The 24,340-nt window shown below is 35.0% G+C and overlaps 1 protein-coding gene across 1 annotated transcript; it reads right to left on the bottom strand.

Moving 5' to 3' along the window:
- Positions 1-16,228: 16,228 nt before the first annotated feature.
- Positions 16,229-23,869, bottom strand: LOC121417943 (lysosome-associated membrane glycoprotein 5-like). The gene is made up of 7 exons (XM_041611655.1): positions 23,623-23,869; positions 21,615-21,739; positions 21,072-21,230; positions 19,689-19,826; positions 18,333-18,426; positions 17,176-17,373; positions 16,229-16,537 (listed from the first exon to the last, which is right to left on the bottom strand). The coding sequence occupies exons 1-7, from the start codon at positions 23,684-23,686 to the stop codon at positions 16,374-16,376; spliced, it is 942 nt and encodes a 313-aa protein (XP_041467589.1). The 5' UTR covers positions 23,687-23,869; the 3' UTR covers positions 16,229-16,373.
- Positions 23,870-24,340: the final 471 nt, after the last annotated feature.

Here is a 24,340-nt window from a genome sequence, read left to right on the forward strand (position 1 = left end):
AATTTTTGCTGGTGCCCCCCCCATGCCGTGACCCAAGGTTCGCCACTTTCTAACATTTTACGCAGCATTGAAAAGTGCCTCTTAATGTAAGAAAAATGTATCCTTGCAAACGTGTTCAGGGTCTCTTTAATCTTTGATGGACCCGCTTTTTTAAATTAACGAGTGCACCCGATAAGCTAGCGCCCATTCTTGTCTCAGATAAAGAGTGGTTTTGAGAAAGGCAACCTAATCATAGCTAGGTTGCCCTTCTCAAAACCACTCTTTTCATTCAAATCAGTGAGTGCCCGTTTCCCTTATTAAGCTTTCTTTTTCCTTCTACTATAGTACTTTAACTGAATAATCCCTTTCAAAATGTGTTTAGTGCCCTCTTAATCTAACTCCCCAGTCGTGAAAAATCCTCTTCTGCAGTGTGCCCCTTTCACCTCTGATCACACGCCCCATTCAAATATGCCCTCACTTATTTCTGCCCCTCTTCTTCTCCAGTTTGTTCAAAATTCTCCGTAAAGGGATGCTCCAGGCTGAAAATATTTATATAGAGTAAAATTTACAGAGCAAAATGCCAAAATCTCATCAAAATCGGATGACAAAATAATAACAGAGTTATTGAATTTTAAATTTAGCAATATTTTTGTGAAAGCAGTTATATTATGTACGTAGTCATGAATACTGTATTCAATATTTGGGCTGATGATGTCACATTTCCACTTTCTTTCTTTTTTTCATGTTATTACATGAAATCATAATTGTTTCATTAATGCATTCTGTCATTTAGTCTGGGTTGATATGAAACTGTGCTGCTCTTAACAAACTGTATCCTAACGCCATCTCATGGTGGCACTGGCTTGTTCCTCCTAATCAATTATGTGAGTGCAAACAGAGTGTGCGACTGTGGGTGGTGCGTGTGAGCTCACTCATTGTAATTATTTGCCATTCTGCGAGCTTGCCTCGTTCTGATGACGTGCTTCAGCTCTCTGTCGTCTGATTAGATTCACCCGATCGCTCTTCGGTGCACCAAGAACTCATATTTAATACCTGCTCATTCCATAATGTCACTTGTATGGTACGGTTGGCATCATCGAGGAAGGGTTAATTCAATGAAGGTTGGATAACACGACTCTTCTGAGAAAATGGAATAGGATCTTTGGACGTTTAACTTCAAGTATTTATTATGGTTCTTATCAACTTTCCATCTGTGGTAAACAAGAAAAACAATGGGTGACAGCTTTGGTGAAACTTGTCATTCTGGAAGCATGAGACCCTCGCATAGACCTGAAGCTGTGAGGGAGGTTTTAGACATCATTCAACAGCAGAATCACTTCACCAAACATGCTGTTTCTAACGGTGATGTTTCCAAGAGTAGAAAGGCTCTGCCTGCGATCAAAGGTAGCGGTGCAACAACCCCAAGGCAACTTCACGAGTCGCTGGAAGACAGTACCTGGGGTAGCACTGCAGGTGATCAGAACAACCACAATGAAGGTCACAGAAAACACACTCAACGCTTGAACCTTGGAGATCAGGATCATATCTTTGATCGTGAAATCATGAAAACATCGCCATTGCAACGAGAAGGAACGCGGAGTCAGTTGCCGCCACTATCCCTCAGATGCGAGAGTAGAGGTAATAATGTTCACGATAGAACTACGAATGATTCCAAACGAGGTATCATCCAGGGTGCAGATACCCACACCCAGGTTAGGCCTTCGACGGGTTACGGTAGAAGGCGAAGAGCAGCCTCTTTTGATGACGAATTCGGTGATGCCGGCGAATGCCAAACTGCCCATACCAACGGGAAATCGTCATCTTCGCACAATGCTTCGAAAGAAAAATCAGGCCAAAGTGAACAACGACCGCGTTCTAGTTACGGAAGTCGGATGCAACCGTCTCGTGAGCAGACCCAAGATACTCTCAACAATTCTTCTTCTATCAAGGATAACAATAATTCGAAATATGGCGGTGTTAAGACAAAATATACTTCGAACAAGCATCGGCCTCTACGAATGTCTCGCTCTCACGAATTGGAACATGACTACCCCATTAGCAGAGACCCAGATACGACCCATGCCGTGTCAAATACGACTTTTGTGAGACCAAAGAGCAGCAAGGGTCGGTACCGAAAGCCGCCATCCCCTCGGTTGGATATACTTGAATCGGACTTCACCAAAGGAATTGATCTTGCTCGACCGGGGGCACCAACACCCCCTAGCGATATCTTGGAAGATGAAAATGATATCATGGATGTTAAGAGGAACCATACGAGTAGACTTATGACACTCTGATCAATTTCTGTCTTATCATTATCAATTTTCGTGATGCATATTCTTTTTTTTTGGGGGGGGGAGGGCGGGGGTTCGCGATTTACAATTTGGCAAAATAGATGACAGTTAGGCATAGGATTATTGCAATCATCATATCATTTTATGGGAAACACCCTCTTCCGATTAGAAGTATATCATATAACTTTCTTCTCTTTTTTCGTTTCGTAAGGTTAACCAGCCATTATTTATGTCTGGTAAGTGAGATAAAAGATTATTTTCCTTATCTGTATAACTTTAGCAGCAGTATGATGAATGTATAATTTGTCCTTGAAGTTATATTCCATGATTGCACAAATCCCTTCTCGACTGCTTATAAAACAAAGTGGTCATTGATACAGATATTCAGTGCCAATCAGGGGTCGTTGAACCATTTTGAAAGTGGAGGGGGGGGGGGTCGACTATGCAAAAACACAATCAGATGGCGAGGTTTGAAGCTTTTGTTTATTGAAATAAAGGGGGGGGGGGCAGAAAGCCCCGTCCCTGGTTCCGCGGCCCCTGATACAAACATTTCATTAAGGCATTTCAAAAGAAGGTTCAGGGGAAAATAAAATTATGGCGACACGAGTATTTAAGATCGAATATTTCTGAAAGTCTGAAATATTGCTTTATTGGCCACAAGTTCATTAAATTTCGAATTGGCTAATATTGTTCAGACTATTGATTATGAAATAGAAATTCGATCTGTAAATGTGCAAAAAGAAAAATACTGAAAAACCTCATCCTGCTAATGCGAAATCGAAATTAACAGATTTCAAGGAGTGAATGCAAACCAATTTTGGTGAACTAATCCAGGTAGTCACTGAAATGCGTCAGTGATGGCTATAAACACGACATGATGTTCATATATTACGGAAGACTATTACAATGTTAAACAGGATGACCTAAGTGGATCCTAAAACAACTGATATTATGTTATTATCCTCAAGATTTCAAGCCTTGTACGGTAGCTTTGAAAGAACAACTTTGTCATGTTTGTAGAACACATATATTTGTAAGTATTTATCTGAGAATGATATGTGAATAGTTGAGTCTTGCCAATTACTGTTTTAAAAATTGATAATATCACTAATAATCACGATATGCTGAATTCGATATTTTAGTCTTACGCAGGGATTTATGAATATTTTTTATGTGCAATTAGCCTATGATATATGATTCCGAACACCATATGGAGAAAGGAAACATATAAAACGGTGTTTGCTATTTTGAAAATGCAGAGAGTGATTAAATTAGGCAATGTGCATTGCACATCAAAGAAATTCTACATGAATATAGAAAGTTTTCATTTCTCATGAAGACATTTTCTTCTGATGCAAAATTCTTTTTACAAAATTGAACAAGATAGTGTCTAGAATAAATAATTGTTTAAATATTACAAAAGACATGTTGAACTGAAATCGATCAATCAAATAGTATTTTTGAAATGGTCATGATGATTACTGCAGACGTAAACATGGTAAATGTATAGTCTATATGCTCTTCTGATTATTCAAAAGTTGTTCGAAAGTTATTTGAAAGCTTCAGTCATATCAATCAATGATTTGAATATATCTATTCTATGTCCATGTTTTTTCAAGTTGCTGTTTGGACATCAATGTAATATGGCCACTGTAATGTCATGGTATGATCCAAGGATCACATACCACATCCTACGATAATTCGACAAGGATTGGACAATAAATCATTGATCAAAAGTATCATTGCTGTGAATTTCATTAATTTATACGAACCTTCTAAGTGGTATGTATTGCATCACTGTAGCTCGAGTAGCAGTAAACAACAAACTGTTGGATTTTACATAAAAAATGACTATAAATGAAAATTACCGTAATGATGTAAATGTGAAATATAAGAAGTTAAATTCATTATGGAAACAGATTGTAGGAAATTTTATAAGAGATTTTTGATAACTCATTGACTGGTTGTACAAGACCTGCACAAAACCCTCCTGTAGTTCTATAATTTCATCTATAATTTATATTTGTCTTATTTCAAGGAAATTTGTTCTTCCCTCCGAAAATATGAAATATCTGCATTGTGAGCTATGCACTATTTGGGACCACTATATGATAATCCCAACCAACACGACGCAAAGCAGTAGTGAAGTATTAGCATTGGCGTTAGTGTTCTTCATCATACTTTATTTTGAAGGGCCTTCTTTCTAGGAATCAAGGTAAACACCGTCTGATTGTCCATTGGTGTTTGTAACAAGGAAAGTTGTATTCATCGACGGTGTACAACACAGAAAGCCACACAAACACGCACACCCTCCCTCGAACAAACTCACACACCCTCACGCGCAGCCTAATTCACCCACACACACACACACTCGCGCACAAGCATTTTCCTTGAATAAACAGCACGGTGCACTAATATTTATTCGCGCTCTTTTGTCTCCCGCGAATGCGTACTTAATTCCCGGCTTGTCTCCCGGGCTACTGCTATTTGCTCTCGACCATTTTCACAAGCCCTTGAGGATGTAGGATTGAAAAGATCAAACCAGGGCAGTTCAAACCGAGATGTGTGCCAAGAACGCTCTCGCACAAAACATTTTAACGTCGCTCTTTAATCAACCGATTGATAACAAAGAGTGTACTTCAGTTAGGACTACTTCATTTGAACGCATTAGGTCATTCTGTATAAGATTGTTGTAGTAACAAAATAGTAATCAGTAATAGCGATGTTGACCGAAAGGATTCCTTTCTCCTTCTTATTGACATGGTGATTGTGTAGAATTTAATTGAACATTCAACGGGACACCTAGGGGCGAGTGGCTATCATTTTTATTACTTTTATAATCAATTTATTTCTTTCAGGCTTCCTTTAAAGCAAGAAAAAGATAAAACGGATATCTAATCAAACGATAGTAACTGATTTTGCTCTATTAATTGGTCCATGTTTGGCATTAATCTTGCTTGAATTTTCACTTAATCACGGAAAGTTTCCATTACACCAATAGATGTAAATGAAAGATAAATCGACTTCCATTGTGTAGATTGCATGTTCCCCTTTAATTTGAAAGTCTTCTCCCCTTGCTCCCAAAGGATGCCTTTCTTTGATGCAAAGTCTAGATCATTTCTGCCTATATTAATTGTCGTAATGGCCCCTCGAATTAAATTTCCATTTCAACTTTATCGATAACCATTAATCAAATTACCATATGTGTCTAATTATTGCGTCCATTCAGTAAACATGTCTAAATTGTATGAAAGCTGGACGGTACCAAAGCATAATCATCGTCATTACCGATGTATATAGGACTGAGTAATGTTGTAAATAATTGAGGTGCATATTCATTATTTCATAGGTCCTTGGCCATTGTGCAAATGAAATGGTTATTGAAACTCGTTTGTTTGCGGAGTAAATACGTGTTTCCATGACTACGAGATTGACGAGGCCAGCATCTCAAAAGAAAGGGCTTGAAATATTATTTACGATAGCGTAAAACCGCCTGCCTCTTATAAGTGTGACGTTGATACGTTTTGTCCGGAGAATATCAATATCCTGAATTTTAAAGAGCGCTTTGAAATATAGCCATCGATATCTGACCATTAAAAAGCAAAAGAAATTTGAATAACATACGAATAGTTCAAGGATTTATGCACGACCTGACTCACAGTTGTAAATATACCTTCGCTTAAAATACTAATTTCACTGAATAAACTATAAAGAAAGAAAGAAAGACATTTTCAACATCTATTGCCTCTATTTTTCAATTGAAACAAGGCAAGAAAATATGAGAATAGCAACATGATCATCAGCGGAAATTAAAGCAAAAAAAAAAATTAATAAGCAGCAATATATCATCTCAAGATGTAAAAAGACAATCCCCATGTAATAAAGTACATTTTGTAGAATAAAGGGTCTCTAAAAAAATAAATCGGCTTGTATGTGTGATGATATCTGAAAAGTTGGAATAGACTTAAATGCAGATAAATAATGGATGAATGTTGAAGATGAAGAGTAAGGTTAACTCCTATGAGGCACAACACTGATGTGATCAGAAAAAAATGGAATTCATCACTTTGATGCTTTTACTGGTGAGTTTGCTTCTTCATAAATACATAAGGTTTAGCAAGATTCACTAGTTATTTAGTGAAGTAAAGAAACTTAAAGACCGAACAATAGCGCAATATTTCAAGTTTTTTTACATTCTCGGCCGGACTGATCCTACTTGATAATTGAAGTTCCAAATAATTTTATGTAAGATTTAAGAATATATAATTGGTCTTACATTGGTTTTTCATACTTAATTTTACATGGATATTTTGTGTATGTCCTTTGGTTCACTTGTTAATCCTGTATTGGTCTTATATTCCTAAGTTATTGTAAACATTTTCCCTATATACAACAAGTTTTTTCTCTTCTTCTTTTAAAATGTCATTCCATTTTTGACGGTTTGGCACTATATATTTTGCTTTTTGTGAAATAAGATATACAAGGCAAAAAAAATTGTATTCTTAATGTTATGAATCACTCCTATAGTATATGGCTCGTCGGGACTCTGACAAAAAATGTCATTATCACCCAATTCATCATGAAGAAGTTCCTAACCATGACGTATGTCACTTGTATTTAGTTCCATTGAATAGTCATAATTTATCATCAACGTGATTATACCTCATGAGTCATGAACGAAATGATTTCAAATATCAAAGATCTGACTTATAAACGAAAAAAAAAACACCCAAGGCTCTTCACGCAAAATCTTAACTCTGACATGAATGCCTTATGCAAGATAGACATCTATTATGTACTGAATGTTCTAAATTTGAATAAGTACATTTTGTTATATCTTATATTAATAAATAAACACAGTTTTTATGATGATTGATTTCCCCTTTAAGCGCAAGATACAACATTTACAAAGGAACAAAAACAAAGCTGACTTTCATTTTCCAGAATCTGATGTCAGAAATCACTTCTTTCCATTTTTGCCTTTCTATATAATGCCGATATCAAGTCAACGTACAAAAACGAATATAGCGTTTTCATATTTGAGATTATTTTGTTTACCTCCAATAGAGAAATGAAAAATGATTAACATTTGTTCATTTGGGAATGAGTTATGTTTCTATAACATACATGTATGCCCCTATTAGATACAGTTATACACAATGTTATTATGTAAATTTGAGGATAAAGGGTATTGAAATTGGAATCTATAACACATCCGCACACGAACAAACTCACACACACTTTTACACGTTCAATGTTACCCTCCCTCACGCACACACACACACACACACATCCCCCACCCAAATACACACACACACCCCAACATTCACAATCTCACACCCACTCTCTCATCAATCTGAGTTGGCTTTACAAAAAAAGAGAGACAAATAGTGGATACCAATTATGTGATCAAGGTTGTTCTTTGGTGTAGGAGTCGAAGTGATCAATGCTTTTAATGATTCTAACTACAATGCCAAGATGGTGAGTAAAATATTAGAACATTATATAATGCAGGTAATGCGAGGATAGATTTTGTATTGACTATAAAGTGCTGTTTGATTTTGGAGACCGATGCAATTCGAACGCTTTGGAAAAGTAATCATTGTTTGTTAAACGGGTAAGAGCTTTATGCTAAAACAGAAATGGACTGATTGGTATATGGTTGGCAACAACATGAGATGAAAGCGGAGAGAAAGAGATTTAAAGCTAATCTGGTATCCGTGTCATTGGAAAGCATATAGCAGACAACATTTTGAGTAATGGAAGCGGCAATGCCCGATGGGTTGAGGTTTGTTTCTTTGTTTATTGACAGGTGCCATGGATACGGGATGGGCTCGGTGAAAGCATCGATGCTTTATTGAACGGAGATTAAATGAATTATGGAGAAAGCAACTCTGGAGTAGAGGGAGGGAGAGAGAACGATAGTTGGAGATTGGTAGGTAAAGAGAGGGAGAGAGAGAACGAGAGGGGGAGAGTGGAGAGTGTGTGGAAAAGAGAGAGCGATGGGATGCGAAAAGAGAGTAATAGAGAGAGGAAAATTAAGAGATCAGGGGGGGGATCGAGTAAGCGAGAGTAGTAATAACAGAAAGGGCATCCTATCTAATCAGTCAATTAATTTTATTCCGTCTGGATGACAACGTGTACGAAAATCGTAAAGATTGCTTTATCAAAATTTGCTCGTTAATATGACACTGCAATCTATACATATAAAAAAGAAGAGTATCAGTGTTATATACACCCATATAATGACCCGTTTGTGGGTTAAAACTGAAATAAAATACATTCTTCGTGTGTGAGAGAGGTGGGACCATGGATGTGGGTGATGAGTAATATGAGAGCGTGTGTGAGAGTTGGGTGATGGGTGTGTATATATGTGTGCGAGAAAATTGAAATTAGTGCAATAGGGTTATGCCAAAGAAAAAGAGAACGGAGGTGGTGTGTGTTATTCATTCACTCACAACATTCAACAGATGCCACATAAACTTCTGAAAGTCTACATTTTATTCCATTTATCCCAATCCCATTGCTATAGTAAATCGTCTCTCTTTTCCATTTCCCATTTGTCCTTTATTGTATATTCAGATTTGTGAATTAAACCGACGCAAGGTAATTATATATATATCTATAGGTATACAGGCGTATTTTTCACATAACATTTTAAAAGAACACAATGAAGTAATCAACTCGGTTCATTTTTAATTTCATCGAATCGATAGTAACAGAACGCTATTATCATCAAAGTTCCTTTTGAAAAAAGGAGAGAATTTAAAAAAAAGCCGCAGCGAGCAACGCAAATGTAAATATACACATCAGGGCTCCCTGTTGATGATGGATCACCATGACAACAGCTTATGAAATCGAGTCTCGCTTCATTACTAAGCGGGATTAATATAATTGGGTTCTTTACTCGAGCGAGTACTAATGTGCGTCCCCATTAAAATAGTCATTACAGGGAGCAAATGAGTCACAATATTCTTTTACACAATTTGGTAAAGTAGCCCCGCTTAATGGAACAAACAAACAGCACAAATTTGTGCCTACACTGCGTGAACATTCTTACAAGGGCACGAAGGAGTAAAGATTTTTTTTTGTGATCAGACAAAGCATAATGTATTAATCGTCTCATCAATTAACAAACTGTAATAAAAATTTTCATTATTGAGTAGTACGTTCAACTGGGAGAAAATGTCTTTCTGTTAGTCAGGTCACCATACACTATAGGCCTTAGTTTATTCCTAATATAGAGGTTGTTTACCAGCTTTCTTACCTTCTCCTTGTGTTTGCCCAAAAGTACAACCTTATCAGGTTTATTCTATGCTAAAGAAAATAAAATGCAGTAAAGCAGGTGTAACTGATGACTTACCCCCTCGTGTAATTCGTGAATTCGCATGTGAACTAAGCCATCCTCTTGCCAATATCCTTAATACATCATTTCACCAAGTATTAGTACCTTGGCAGTGGAAGGGAAGTCAGGTTGTTCCCATTCCCAAGTCACAACCGCCGAATATTAAAGAACTTCGACCTATATCCCTTACATGTCAATTGACTAAAATTGCAGAATCATTCATTACAAAATGGTTATTGGAAGATATTTCTAAATATATTGACATTCATCAATACGGAAACAGACAAGGTCTGTCAACTGCCCATTATTTGGCAAAATTATTGCATTGTGTATTAGACAACTGTGAAAAATCTAAATCAATATCCACCATAGTTTGCACAGACTTTTCCAAAGCCTTCGATAGACTTGACCATAATATTCTGATTCGAAAATTAATTGGATTTAACGTAAGACCTTGCATAATTGAGTGGATTGTTAGTTTTTTAGAAAATCGTTCACAATCTGTTAAATATCAGGGCGTATTGTCTCCGTATATTACAAATCATGCTGGAGTGCCGCAAGGAACGAAATGAGGCCCGATATTATTTTTGATCATGTTTAATGATGCGTGTCAGAATGATTCTTTACCGCACTTTTATGTTGACGATCTTACTATAGTTCAGAATCGTTCAATAGAAACTCCTTCTGTATTACAATGTCATCTAAATGCACTCGTTACCTGGTCATCTAATAATCATTATGAAACTAAATCCGAATAATGCAATGTAATCAGAGTTACTTTTTCTAAAAATCCACCATTACCTAATTTAAGGAGTGTTCCAAACTTTGCTCAGATAAAATGCAAAACAGATCGCTTTAAATTCTAAATAAATCTTTAATTTCATAGCCTTCGAATCAACTCAATTTTTTGCCATTGTACAGTTTTAGTCTCCATTTCAATCCAATTGATATTTGAATTTTTGATTGTCTAATATTCATCACTTTTTAATATTGTGTTGCTTTTTTTCGTTCTATTTCATTATATTTGATAAATTTTTATGTACACTTGCTCTTTAAAATTTATTCATTATCTATGTACATTGTAAATTGTTTGCTTTCATCCATGACTTGTAAACATGTTAATTTCAGCCTTCTGGCTTTGTAATCATGTATTGTTTTCATACGAAATAAACCATGATTGAATTGAATTAAATTGAATATGCTTTGCAGGATCGATGATGATGATGGTGACGACGATGATGATGATGATGACGATGGTCATGGTGGTGATGATGATGATGATGATGATAACTGAAATTAAAAGAAGAAGCATGATTTCACTGTTATCAATATCATAATTATCATCATGTTCATATTGAACTACATAATGTTGTATCATATCTTTTCAATGCATTTAAAACAGAAGGGAGAGAAATGACCATACATAGTTTGATAGACATTTACACTCCTTAAGAACACCAATGACCTAAAGATCGTCACAGAACAAACTCAATTACTTTACCAAACAAGACAGTATTGGATATCAAAATGAAAGTGAACTGAGGAAAAGTGTGCATTGTAATGTGAGATTTTGAGGCTGCTGAAATTGGCGGGAAAATGGGAGAGGGACACCTATCCAAGCCTATCTCACCTTCTAATAGAAAACATTACTGACATGGTGTTGCTCGTTTCCAAATGGTGATTATATACATTAAAAAATTATATATCAACAGTTAACTACACCTTATCTGGATCTCATATTTCGGAATTATTTGTGACACTTTTTTTTCACGCATAATTTCGTTTGCATCTCCCAGTATTCTTTTTTTCCGTCGGTAAGTTTTAGTTTTCCCTTATTGTTAATGACCTAGGGATGTTGGGTTGGCCGGTGGGTGCACGGTTTTGTTTAAGTGAGTAGTGCTTGTGTGTGTGTGTGCATGGGTATGTGTATGTGTGGGAGCGTGTTGGGATGTGTGGTTGTTTGGTTCCAGTAGCATAATAAAATAAACAATGAAAAAAATAATTTGTATTACTCTCTGTTGTTCTCGGATGTCAAAAAATAAATGGTGCTCCTATTTTCTTCTATAATATTGCCCTCCGATTATTATGAATGTAATGATTCTTTGTCAATTTCTTGTGTTGTCAAGTGAAATACCTCGAATCTGTATACATGGTCGGATCAAAACTGAATTAGAAATCCGTTCTCATCGAATTAGATATCGACCCTTCTGCTTTTAAATCTAGATCTCCCTCTCCTATAAAATTTGCCAAAAACTGCAATCTTAGACTTATGAATAGTAGATCCATACCAAGTATAATGAGCAAGTGTACAACAAAATCATGACCAGGGGTTAGCAGCTAATAGGTAAACATTTTAGCTATTATAGTTTGGTATATACACTTTTATCTCCCCCTCTCCCCTCCCCCCTCTTTCTCTCCTCTCTCTTTCATGTCTTTCTTGTTTATTTCCCCACTCTCACATACTTATTTTCTCCCGTTACCTACCGAACATCTATAATTTGCTTGCAATAACCTTTATTACTAATGAGTTACGAGAGACACAAAACTTCACAAAAAATACTTGAGAATAACGCGAGATATATTAAATCTAGTTCTAAAATGTTTTATTCATTATACACATATTAATAATATCTACTTTTTTACAAGAGGATACAACTGTCGTTTCTTTTTCGAAAACATAATAATCCATCTTCATTGCAATCTTACTGTGTATAGGATGTTATAAATGTTATAAAGTGATGGAACTGTAAAATATGAGTGGATGATAGTCATTAGCCTCAATAACTTGAGATATTTGAAAATAACTTTGCTAAAAGATATTTGAAATTGAAAAATGAAATGAAATTGAGAATTTAAAATGAAAGAAGAAAGCTATCTATTGCTTGCTTTAGTAATAACTGTGACAGGAATATTAGATTTAGTTTTAAACCTTGTAGATTCAAATATAAATCTAAAAGATATAAATTTAAATCTTTTAAGATTTGAAGGTTGATCCGAAAGATTTTAGAGAAATCCATCATTCGGCTGGTCACCATCCACAGCCGATCTGGATTTGTTTTAAATCTTGAATTTTAGAGTGTAATACGAACAATGACTAATGTATCATCTTAATGTAATTGATGTTTGTCAATATTATCAAAATTCATTGAGGATGACTTTTCCTTTCCATTAATTAAATTATCAAATTAATCATTTCAGAAGAGTGAATTTGTAAATGGATATAGAAAACGAATGTTTACGCTAAACCCTTTCATATTTTAATATTTTCTTTAGGAATAAGTACCATAGTTACATAATTCATGTAAGTTATCACCATCGCAGTTTAACAAATTACAAATGTTTGGATCAAACGTTTAATTGAACAAAGTTGAAGATTTTTTTTCATAGATTTGTCTGAATTGACTCTTTGCAAAATAACGATGATGATGAAAAAAAAAATGGAAAAATATAGATGGCTGAGGCAAAAAAAAGGTTTTCGATCTCTTTGGTCATCCATTGTTAACAATTTTATACAATATGGTCATAAACATCATTGTACGTGCATACAGGCTATACACTAAATTATGTATCACCTTTTCCACAGAAATACTAATAAACGGGAAATTGCATTGTACAAGCTAATGAAAGAAAAATCCAAAGAAGATTTGAGAGAGAGAGAAGAGAGAGAGGGAAAGGGAGAAAGAGAGAACGAGGAAAATGGTGGGAAATAAATAAAGGTTTCTATTATTGCACTTGACATGAAAAAAAAATAAATATCTAGTCATACAACAAATGGGATTGAAATGTATCTACACTATACATCATTTATCTTTTAGTCAAACCTGACACAAACTACAGATTTCTTTATTAGTGATGTATATGATCTTGATTTTTTCATCGGTCCTGCTGTATTTCCGCTGTCAAACCCGGGCCCTGTGACACAAACTATTACAATATTAATTGCAGCTGTTATTAATCACGGATTAAAACTTGCAATTGATTGTAAAAATCGATTGCTACAGGGTCCTATATATCCAACATTGTAAACAATCATTTTAACCCCTCTTGGAAAATGCACTTATTCAAGACTTTTCGAGAAACAAAAAAAAATTCAGGCCAACATTTCACGATCAGTTTACACTTTCACAATTATTCTAATGATTTATATCATATTATAATGTATAATGAGATGTATACACACACAGTCATAATCATATAAATATAATCTTCTATAATATACATTTACACTATAACTATTTCATAAAACAGGTATAACACACGTTTGGACGGCTACTAATAAACATACGTGTTAACGTGACCATATAAAACAAGGTATGTGTGTTTAACGGCCCTTATATACAAGCATTGAACTTTGTAAAGATATGTAATATTCAGTCTTAAATATATAGTTGATCAGAATCATTAGTATATGCACTTGATCAGTATACAAAAAACAGAGCTCCGTAAGAATATTTTCCATCATAATTCATAAAACCACATTTTCATCGTATTAACGATGATAACGATATCTATTTGCTAATGTGATTTATTACATTTTATATATGTTTTAAAACACCCAAATAAAACATAAATCTTGAATCTAACTCTAACCATCAATAAACGTTGAAGAGTTATCAATGTGCTATAGTCGCACTCCTATGTTCTACCTTTGAGTATTTTAAAGCTGATCCGTGTTCGTTCTGCTGTTGTTGCGAATTCGGCAAGAACATACAGGTTAGTGATTTATACTACATTTACTTATATAGCGTTGAATTGAACAATGTTTATAAGCACTTCACAATACTACGCCGGCTACAGCATAACTGCCAATATCATATATATATATATCGCTTGGAGAGTAATTCCATGAGCTTTAGTTTCCCTCATGCTTATACACATTTTCACGTATTTAAAGTGTACCAGTATACACACTAATGTCAAAACTTTTACCTGAACAGTGATCGATAAATCGCTGTATTGTAGAAGAAATCAAAGCAAAAATTCACAGATACGATGATAATTATATTGAAATTATCACATTGGAATGGCGAAATGTCAACAATCCACGATTGTTCTGTGGCAAATGCAGACAAAAACCCCTGACATTAAAGAAGCAAGCAATACCTAATAATTTTCATATCTTTGGTCCTACTAAGTCTCTAACTCACGTCACAAACTTTTTCACAAAGTATTATCTATTCAGGACTTGAAATGTCCAGGCGTATCTTATTAATCTATTGGAAAGTTACGCTCGACCTTTCTTATGCAGGCTTGTGCACGACTGGTACCTATATTATACCATATGAGATACTCGAAATTTGTCTCTCTTAAACACAATGGAAGCGAATTTCCTAAAAAAGCCTGATAAAACTTTCTCAATAATAAACTCTTTACACTTAAAGGGGAAGATCACCCTGAAAAAAAGATTTATTGTAAAAATAGCAGAAAAGAATAATTAAATATGATGGCAAATATTCGACTGAAATCTAACAAAGAATAAAAAAGCTATTAGAATTGTTATTATTTCATTTGTGACGCCATATGCTAGCAGCTTTTTTACATATCGCATGGCAAAAAATCAATGAAAATTCAATTCTCGGAAAATTTGAAAAAGGTTTTTACTGTACCTTCAGTGTATCAATACACAAATCATTTCACATCCGCTCCCAATAGGAAAATAAATAATAAGTCATCATGAACCGCCATTGAAAATGAAATTTATGCATTTTACATTACATAACATTTGGGGCATATGCTCGTTTATGACGTCACAAATTCTGATAACTTTCTTAATCTTGAACGGATTTTCCTCAAACCTTCACTAAATTTTTTTTTATTATTTTCCTACTAAGTCCACAACAAACCTTTCACCAGGGTGAACTTCTGCTTTACATGCTTGTTGACAAAGTAATTACATAGAAAGGTCGGACTCCTGGTCGGACTTTAACTTCAACAGAAAGAGAATATGAATACAGGCCCTCAGTTGTTTTGTGCAAGTTACAAATAGCTTCATGAATCGCCACTTAATCAAAGCTTGAAACATCGCCAAATTGACATTAATTCCAAAAGGGCGTAATGTCAAGAATACATACGTGTTTCCATTCTCCCAGAAAAGAAAAGAATTCTCAAATGTGCCAAAAGGATGCTGGGCAAAGTGGATGATTTTTTTTTCTCGTTTTTGCGTGACGTTCTTTATTTTTCATTTGATATCGAACGTGTAAAGTGAAAAATGTATTAATGTTGTGGTGATTAAGCCTACATTTCATGCTTTGTGTTTTTTTTCTTTCAAATTAGCAGCGAAAGGGCCCCCCCCCCCCGGTTAAGCGACTTTTAATGTCCAATCGGGCCTTTGAATAGTGGGGAGAGGGGTAATATATGGGCCTAAGTAATTTGAATATACAATGATAGATCTGTTTCTGATGCATAATTCACTACACAGACAAGCGTAGATTAATTTTGTTCATGAATGTGAATAAAAATGATAATGTGCCCTACATTGTACGTAGGCGGGACATTGACACTTGAATAGAGAGAATGGATTTGTTTATGACGTGAATGATAAGAAAAAAATAGTGTTAACATGCACTGCCGTTTTCAATTAATATTTTCATTTCCATAATGCTGTTCCACCAAAAATCATATATGTGGAACTGTACCTAATAAAATGATCAAAAGACCGGGGACCAATCAGGGGAAGGGGTTGAGCAGCTCTATCGATCATAGTTCTTTCACAGCCATTACCTAGATTAAATGTAAATGAGAAGACGTGAAGGGGATTACTCCATGGAACTGTACGAGGTTCTGTCGGTGATGGCGCCCATCCTACGTCCTATTGCATAGCCAGCGATGACCACGAGAATGACAAGCGCCAAAGTGGCGCCCACGGCTATCGATGCGATGTTGGTTCCCTCGGCCTCTTTATCGTTTTGACATAGTTGTGCTAGAAAGAAAGAGAACAACACACAAAATCAACAATGAGCCAGTGTAAAAACAAACATGAAGCATTTAAGTTGATTAGATCCATAGAGATGTATACATCTCTATGATTAGATCCAAATTATATATTTCCTTTGTGTTGCCTTTCACAAAGCATGATGCTGTGTTTAATAAAGCAGACGATAGAAAATTGATGAGAAAACGAGACAGCGTTCATCGCAAAGTTTTGAAAATGAAAAAAAAAAAGGAAAAAAGACAAATGTTTTTTTTTTGTAGATGTTATGTGTAAAGACTTTGGAAATGAACTCGGAAACGAGTTAAACTTTTCCAAAAGTAAAAATAAGACGAAAGAAAGAATATTAATAATTATAAAATGTACATATATCAGAAATGCTTGCTATATAGCTACAAAAGATCCATCCGTTTCATCTATAAGTTCTGACAATTACTTGGTATCCGATACATAAAATTATATTTGCAAATGCATTTAACTTTTATTTCATTGGAATTAACACTAAAGATTGCATTCGATCGTATACCATTTCATTTGTCCATCTCCTACCTTTAAAATAACGTAAAAATAAAAGAACACGGTGAATTTTTATGTTAGGAGTGAGCATGGCGCCTCTTTACTGGACATACCTTTACTAAATGAATCATTTAAAAGATGATATGGTTGTAACTGCAGCTGACTTAGTTCTAATATTGCCTTGTCCGTACTGTTGCTGGCTCCGCCCACCAGCTCGATCTCATCCTCCAGTTCACACTTTCTTGATTTCTCAGCCGACGTCTTAAAGAGGTCATCATCGTCGACTTGGCTGCGTACGCTTTTCATCCCAGCTGCAAAGATTGATTTTATTTTTATATTTTTTTTATACCACAGTATTGTATAGTAGCTAGTCTTGGAAATATCCCTTTTGAGATAACTATTCATAGCATGGAGAATAACTTCATTTAATAAAATCTCAATTATATATATAGACAGACCAAAATGTTTGTTTTTGGAAGAGAGTATTTGTTCTGCCTATACTTGCTAACATAATTAGTGCTCTATGAATGTATTTTCAAGTGAATAAGCATGCTATAATTCAAGTGGGTCTTTTATTTATATTCTGCTCAGAATGATGCATCATGGGTAAAGAACCTGGCTAACTTTGAGTGCTTGATGTAGTGCTATTATGAAGCTGATGGTTTGTACCTGCTTTGAAATTATAATAAATTATCAAGGAAATCAGTTTAAAAAAAACGCTACAAAAAATAGAAGATTGGAATTAGAGCCACAGGGCTGCCTAAACCAGCAACAATTTGCGTGTTGGCTTTGTGGTTTTCCACAATATATCATTGTCTGTGAAGAAAAAATAAATATAACAGCAAACCAAGCATGGCGTGAAGCGATTACCTCTCTGTACACCCATAAATATCTATGAAAATATTTTTCTCATAATAATCATAATATGAAAATTTTTAAACCACCGGTATCCATCATAAAAAGATGCCCATGGCGCAATAAAGAAAAGAAAAAGAAAAGGGAAAGAAAAGAAAGGATAGAAACCTACTAAAAAGAGGGGGCGAATAACAACAACAATTAGCTTGTGTGAATAAACAGGTTTCCAGAGAACTTTTGAAAGTGGTGAGACAAGAAACATTGCGGATTTCTTTTGGAAGTTTATTCCATAGGAATGGCCCAGCATGTTGGAATGTGCCTCTGCCTCTGGCTTTCTTTTCTCTTCCTCAATCTATCCCATATTTAACCATTATGTTTATAATACTATTCAAATCATTTGAATTTTCTTATATACCTTCTGCAGCATCCTTAAAATATGTGTCATCGGTCGTATCGTATGAAAACGTAAGGCTCCTTGCATTCCAGCTTTCTGCGCCATTTTCTGTTTTCTGTGGAAAATCATAATTATTGAAGATTCGTTAATCACTTAAATTCAATTCAATTCTTTATTTCATTTCACCTCAGTCATAATACAAAGTAATAAAAGTAATATAAATTAGATACATTTAATGGATTAATGGAAAAAAAAGAAAAGGGGGAAATGCAATTTACTGGGTTGAAAGCTAAATTGTATTTACAATATAAAATGCAATCTGTATGAAACTCACATTCAGCCCTTCATGGTATTTTTATGTCATTACAGAGATACATGGCATAAAATATCCAGTGATTTTTAGACTAAAATGGAATCAGCACAATATGAAGCTTCGTCATAATAGGAGCCATGTATTAACGGAGCTTCTGAAAACAGGATGGAAGGCACTTGTAAAGGGGATGAAAGTTTCTGTTCACTCATATGGGAAAATTGATGATTTTAAGTATTTTTTTAATTTTCACATTTGCGTTTTCAGTAAAATACACCCAATATCAATATCCTGCAATTTCACACAATGCATTTGAGATTATACACAGTGCAGCGAGATTACATTTGTTCTCGAGACTCTGCTGCAGGAACTTCTGTTTTGAAGTAGAAATTTTCTAATTGTGCATGTTTGAGTTATGTTATACAAAAATAGAAACTCGAAGATGCGTGTTGGCACTTGCGAATGAATAATATTACTTAACTGAAAGGCCCATAAGATGACGAGTAGTGCTAGAATTTCCAGTCATTAATATATGGTCAGTGAGACAAGTGACAAATTCCAGTTACAATTCAAGACCAGATGATCTTTGTTCATTCTGTCTCGTCTTTCTATTTCAATCTTTCTGCCTGTATTTCTTTCCCTTCTTCATATTACACATGCTGAACCGTAAACCTCCTCCACGTTAATTCAGGACCAGTATTAACTTGACAAGTTACTTCAACTGGACCAGTATGACCAGTTAGGCCCTTAAATCGATGTTACACTTTCCAGAGGTACAAATGGGAATTCAACTGGTAGCTCTTGAAATTGGAACTTCGGTTGCATGGAATTCAACTAGTGTTACAATTGTAACCGTTATATTTTCGCCCTCATGGGTGCATACTTTGAATAACTCTGGGGAGCGTTTCATGAAAGGATTTTATCAGACAAGTCTTGTTTTATCCGACAATTCCCATAGTAACAGTACCTGTCAGCCAATCAGAATCAAGGAAAGTTGTCAGACTTGACAACTTGTCGGACAAAAATGTTGATGAAACGCTCCCTGGTCCCCCTCATGTTTGACTTACATTTTCAAAAAGAAATTTGAGGTTGTATTTCCCTTCATTCCATTGGATTGAGAGAGATGCTGGGTCTGTCATTGTACCACATGTTCCTCTGGCAGTAGCCTTCGTTGGGAGGGGAACTTTTACCTCAGCACTTTCACTCTGTAAGTATGAAAGGATTTTTTTTACTACATATCATCAAAGACTTTAATTGATATTACAGGACAAGTCCATCCCAACAAAAAGTTGATTTGAATAAAAAGAGAATAATCCAACAAACATGACAATGACAATTCCATCAAAATCGGATGTAAAATAAGAAAGTTATGACATTTTAAAGTTTTGCTTAATTTCACAAAACAATTATATGCGCATCCTGGCTGGTATGCAAATGAGGAGGCTATGACGTCATCCACTCACTATTTCTTTTGTATTTCATTATATGAAATATTCTAATTTTCTCCTGATTGTCAAGTGATACAACGACTCTTCCTCCCTGAACATGTGGAATTAGCATTGTTTAATACTATATGGTTCAGTCAAGTTGGTCCTTATTGTCAAATCTATAAAAAATGAAATATTGTATAATTCAAGCAATAAAAAAAAAGTAGTGAGGGATGGACACCATCGACTGACTCACCTAGTTGTGCATATCACTTTTTTGTGAACAATAAGCGAAACTTTAAAATGTCATAACTTTCTTATTTAAAATCCGATTTTGATGAAATTTTTTACACTATGCTAGTTTGATTTTTTTTTCAATTTATTCAAGTTAGCATTTTCCGGGGGTGGACTTGACCTTGAAACTAATACAATTTCATAACAATAAGCCTAAAAGTTGAAAAAAATAATGACAATCATTAACTTGATGATGATCTTCAGAAATCTGAACCCTTACAGGATATACGCGAATGTTCCAATTTAATAAATTCGTACAAATAGATTCATAATTTTTCTCCCTTACCTTTATACAGGATAAGTTAATAAAACGGTTAGGGTTTTGAGTAAAACCTATATCCAATAATTATCTTTATTAAAGGTGAGATATAGAAACCTAGATTCCAAGAAAAATATCACAAATATAATTGTCATTATTATCCCCTAGAATTAATTTAGCGTGCAAGAAGATGATAAAAAAGTATAGAATATTTGCCATGTTTAATAAGATTTAAGTTCTTAATGGGTATATCTGTAATTTACCTTTTTGCAAAAGTTCAACATTGACGAAAAATGACCGAACCTTTATAGTTTATAATTGGAAGCATATGAAACTTAATACCTATTACGTAAACTAACTTACCCAAAAAATAAAAAGTGAAATAATGAATTAAAAATGGATAAATTAACATGTTATGTCAAAATTCCATGAATATATATCTATTCCAAAATGAACTTTTTTTTGTTTACCTGTTGGTTTGTATAAAATACGTTGAGAACTGCAGAAAAACAGGCACGGATACAAGCTTTACCATTATCGTCACGGATAATGAAATTGGCAACATCATCTGGGGAAGAGGTTGTCTTCTCTTGTGCTGTCTGTGTTGTTCTTTCTGCAGGTGTTGGAGCCTAAAAGTTGACGGATTGAAAACAAAAACGTGAAAAGAATGGGGTTGTCGTGATGATTTGGTAAAACAGTATTCGGCACCATTATTATCATCATCATCGTCGTCATTCCTGCTTAAAAGAGTGGTGCAGATAATTACTGTCGTTATTATCATTACTATTACTACTTTTAATATCAATATTATTATTATCATCATCTTTATCGGTGCTGCTATTCATACTCTAATATAATTCACATTTTATCATCATGCACCATCACAATCATACTTCAAGGTCAGATTTAATTTCCATCATAAAACAAGACATAAATTCGATTTTTTCCCTTTCAAAAGAAACACATTGTAAATAAATAATCACCCTACTTTACTAACAGAGAAGCACGGTTACCTTTGTATTTGAACTTTCTCCTGGTGATTGTTGATCCAGATCTTTATCCTCAAACGGAGATACGAAGTCCCCCTCTAGATCAGTCGGTTCGTCCTGTATGGATGACGGCTGACTGCTTACTGAAACTGCTTTATATAAAATGAATAAAAATCGGATTCAATGGCGTTTCACCCTATACAGTTGAGGCACCAAGCCCCCCCCCCCTACGCTCCTAGGTCCCCAAGAATGAATAAACAAAACTGTAGAGTGATTTGTAAATAGTCGGAATATGCTATCACGAGTATCACAAGTATTTTATAATACCTTCTTTCACTCTTCATTATTTTTAGTCTCGAAATGTTTTCTTTGTCCTCAACCCCCCCCCTCGCTGAGTTTTCTCTTTTCTTCCACTTGCCCCCCTCACTTTAAAGTCCTGGCGCCACAACTGAGTCTTTCAAGGCTTGCTATGGAATCTATTTTCAATTCAATTTCGCCTTTACCATACCTGATACAGGTATCTATTCTAAAAACCTCTAAGAATGTCTGCTTATCACCAATCTTAGTAGCATAACCAAAGATATAAGTCGAAAAGCAGTTCATTTTGTTTTTGTATGAGCAAAGGACGTATCCTGAAAGTTTTTCTTCACGAGATAGTTTCTAATGTCTTTACAATCTGTATGCAAACAGTTTTTCAATCTCTGGTAATTTCTTTAAAATGGATAGTATGACAAATCGCGTATCAACCTGATCAATTTTTCAAAGTATCATGAATAATCATTTCTAATCAAATATAACTTGATTTTTGTATAGGCCACATATTGTAAAACTTTTTTTAACATTCAAAGGTGAAGTCTTTCCAACAAAAAGTTGAGTTCAACAGAACTGAACGAGAATGAAACTGATATTTTTTTCGAAATCGGATAGAAAATAAGACCATCATGACATTCACTCATGCATGACTAGTTCGATCAATTCCATTTTCTTACAAAGAATATATTCAATAAGTAAACATTCTTTTTGCTCATACTTTTTAATAAGATTCTCCACCAATTGAACTCAGAGGAACTGTGTGTGTTATGTTTAAACATTTCATAAAAAAGTTCGATTTTTAATTCGCACCTGACCCAAAGCCACACTGGAGTTTTGCATCTCTCTGTTCTTAAAGGAGCTCCAAAACCAGACAGGTAAAAAAACATGTAACCTTCTGAAGGTTCTCTTAGCTTTTGGCCTGGTGTGGTTGAACGTTTTACAGGTGAACCATTGTATATAAGCTTAACGGTAATTTTCATCATAGTAAATTTATTGATAGTATAAAAATGCTAATAGAAAATGAGGGAGGTGGGATGAGGAGAGAGTTGGGAGATGAAATGAAGATAAAAAAACTAACTGCACATTCAAACACTAAAATCATTTTTTAATGAGATGAGATGAAAATTTAAGGATATAATAGTTTGAACCATATCAAAGCTTTAGACAGGTTTTAAAAAGAAAAACGATGGTCATTAGGGTTGACCTCACTTTACAGATCAACTTGATTTACTAATTAGCCTGCATAAGGAAACGGTTACACAGATGGTCAAACTGCTTACAATAGAGAAAAATTGAAACATTCAAGAAAAAAAAAGAACATTAGTGCTCATAAAATAATACTTCGGGAACCAGCTGTTATAGTGGAAGAAGTTGTTTAGTTCTACCACTGGTCGTTCAGATAATAGTTGTGAACAAAGTCATGAATTTTCAAACAGGTGGTACAAAATAATATTTACTCCATGTATATATATTTTTTTACTAGGTATATGTATACGTGAAAGAGTTTCGTGCTATTTCATGCATTAAATTATACACCCTTAATTCATTAGGCATGTTAGGTATGTTTTATCATTCACCCCAGCCCTTACCAACCTATCGCTATAGCATTCCAATGGTCGCCGTATGGTTTGTGAACGCTAATATCAGTTTACGTTTAATACAGACAAGACATCATCATTATTTAAAACATTCATAATTAACATCAATTCACATGACTTACCAAATATGCATAATGTCAATAGAATGTTAAGACACATTTTGAAGTCAATAGAAGGAGTAGCCATCTTATTATTTTTTTCTGTCTCTCTGAGTGAGCATCTGCTTGTTCTTGAAGTCTAGTCACTGCCTGCCGCACCCGATGAACCACTGTTTAATCGGATGCACGCCACACAGCATCTTGCTCAATGCCTATACACACACACACTCGCATATACCTTTCACACTGTACCGTGGCGCTTTCCGAAGTAACTCGTGGATGGCCTTACTTAACGTGGGTGGATGCGAGTGTGTGTGTGTGTGAGAATGTGTGTGTTGTGTATCGGTAGGTGAAAGCAGGGAGCGCCAATGAGGTGAATGGAGTTTGACGATTTCCCCTTCATCACAAACGACATAAAAGAGCCTCGCCGTTTGGGAGCAATTTGATCGATACGAAGAGATGACGTCACGACTGTTCTTCAGAGTCTTAAGTGGTTTTTATTCGATTTGAATAAATGTTGGTGAGGCTAGGGAGTACTCGTGAGAGAAATTTATTGATTCGTCCCCGGAATAAACATCAGAGAAGATTATAGTCGCAATGACGTTGACCTTAAACCTCAGACTTCATTATCGGGATTGAATGGAGGGGGTGGGTGCTGGTCATTAAAAATGTTCTATTATTACTTACCATTCTGGAATATTACTGTTAAAAAAATTATTTGCAATTAGTATGAATAAATTTG

Source organism: Lytechinus variegatus, chromosome 7 (assembly GCF_018143015.1).
Source record: "Lytechinus variegatus isolate NC3 chromosome 7, Lvar_3.0, whole genome shotgun sequence".
In the NCBI taxonomy this organism is placed as follows: Eukaryota; Metazoa; Echinodermata; class Echinoidea; order Temnopleuroida; family Toxopneustidae; genus Lytechinus; species Lytechinus variegatus.

Excerpts from the sequence above, each read along its gene's own strand:
- LOC121417943 (XM_041611655.1), bottom strand. The coding sequence starts at position 23,686 with ATGGCTACTCCTTCTATTGACTTCAAAATGTGTCTTAACATTCTATTG. Across the intron at positions 21,740-23,622 it reads ATTGACATTATGCATATTTG|TTTCAGTAAGCAGTCAGCCG; the intron begins GTAAGTCATGTG and ends TATATAAAGCAG. Across the intron at positions 19,827-21,071 it reads TATTTTATACAAACCAACAG|AGTGAAAGTGCTGAGGTAAA; the intron begins GTAAACAAAAAA and ends TCATACTTACAG.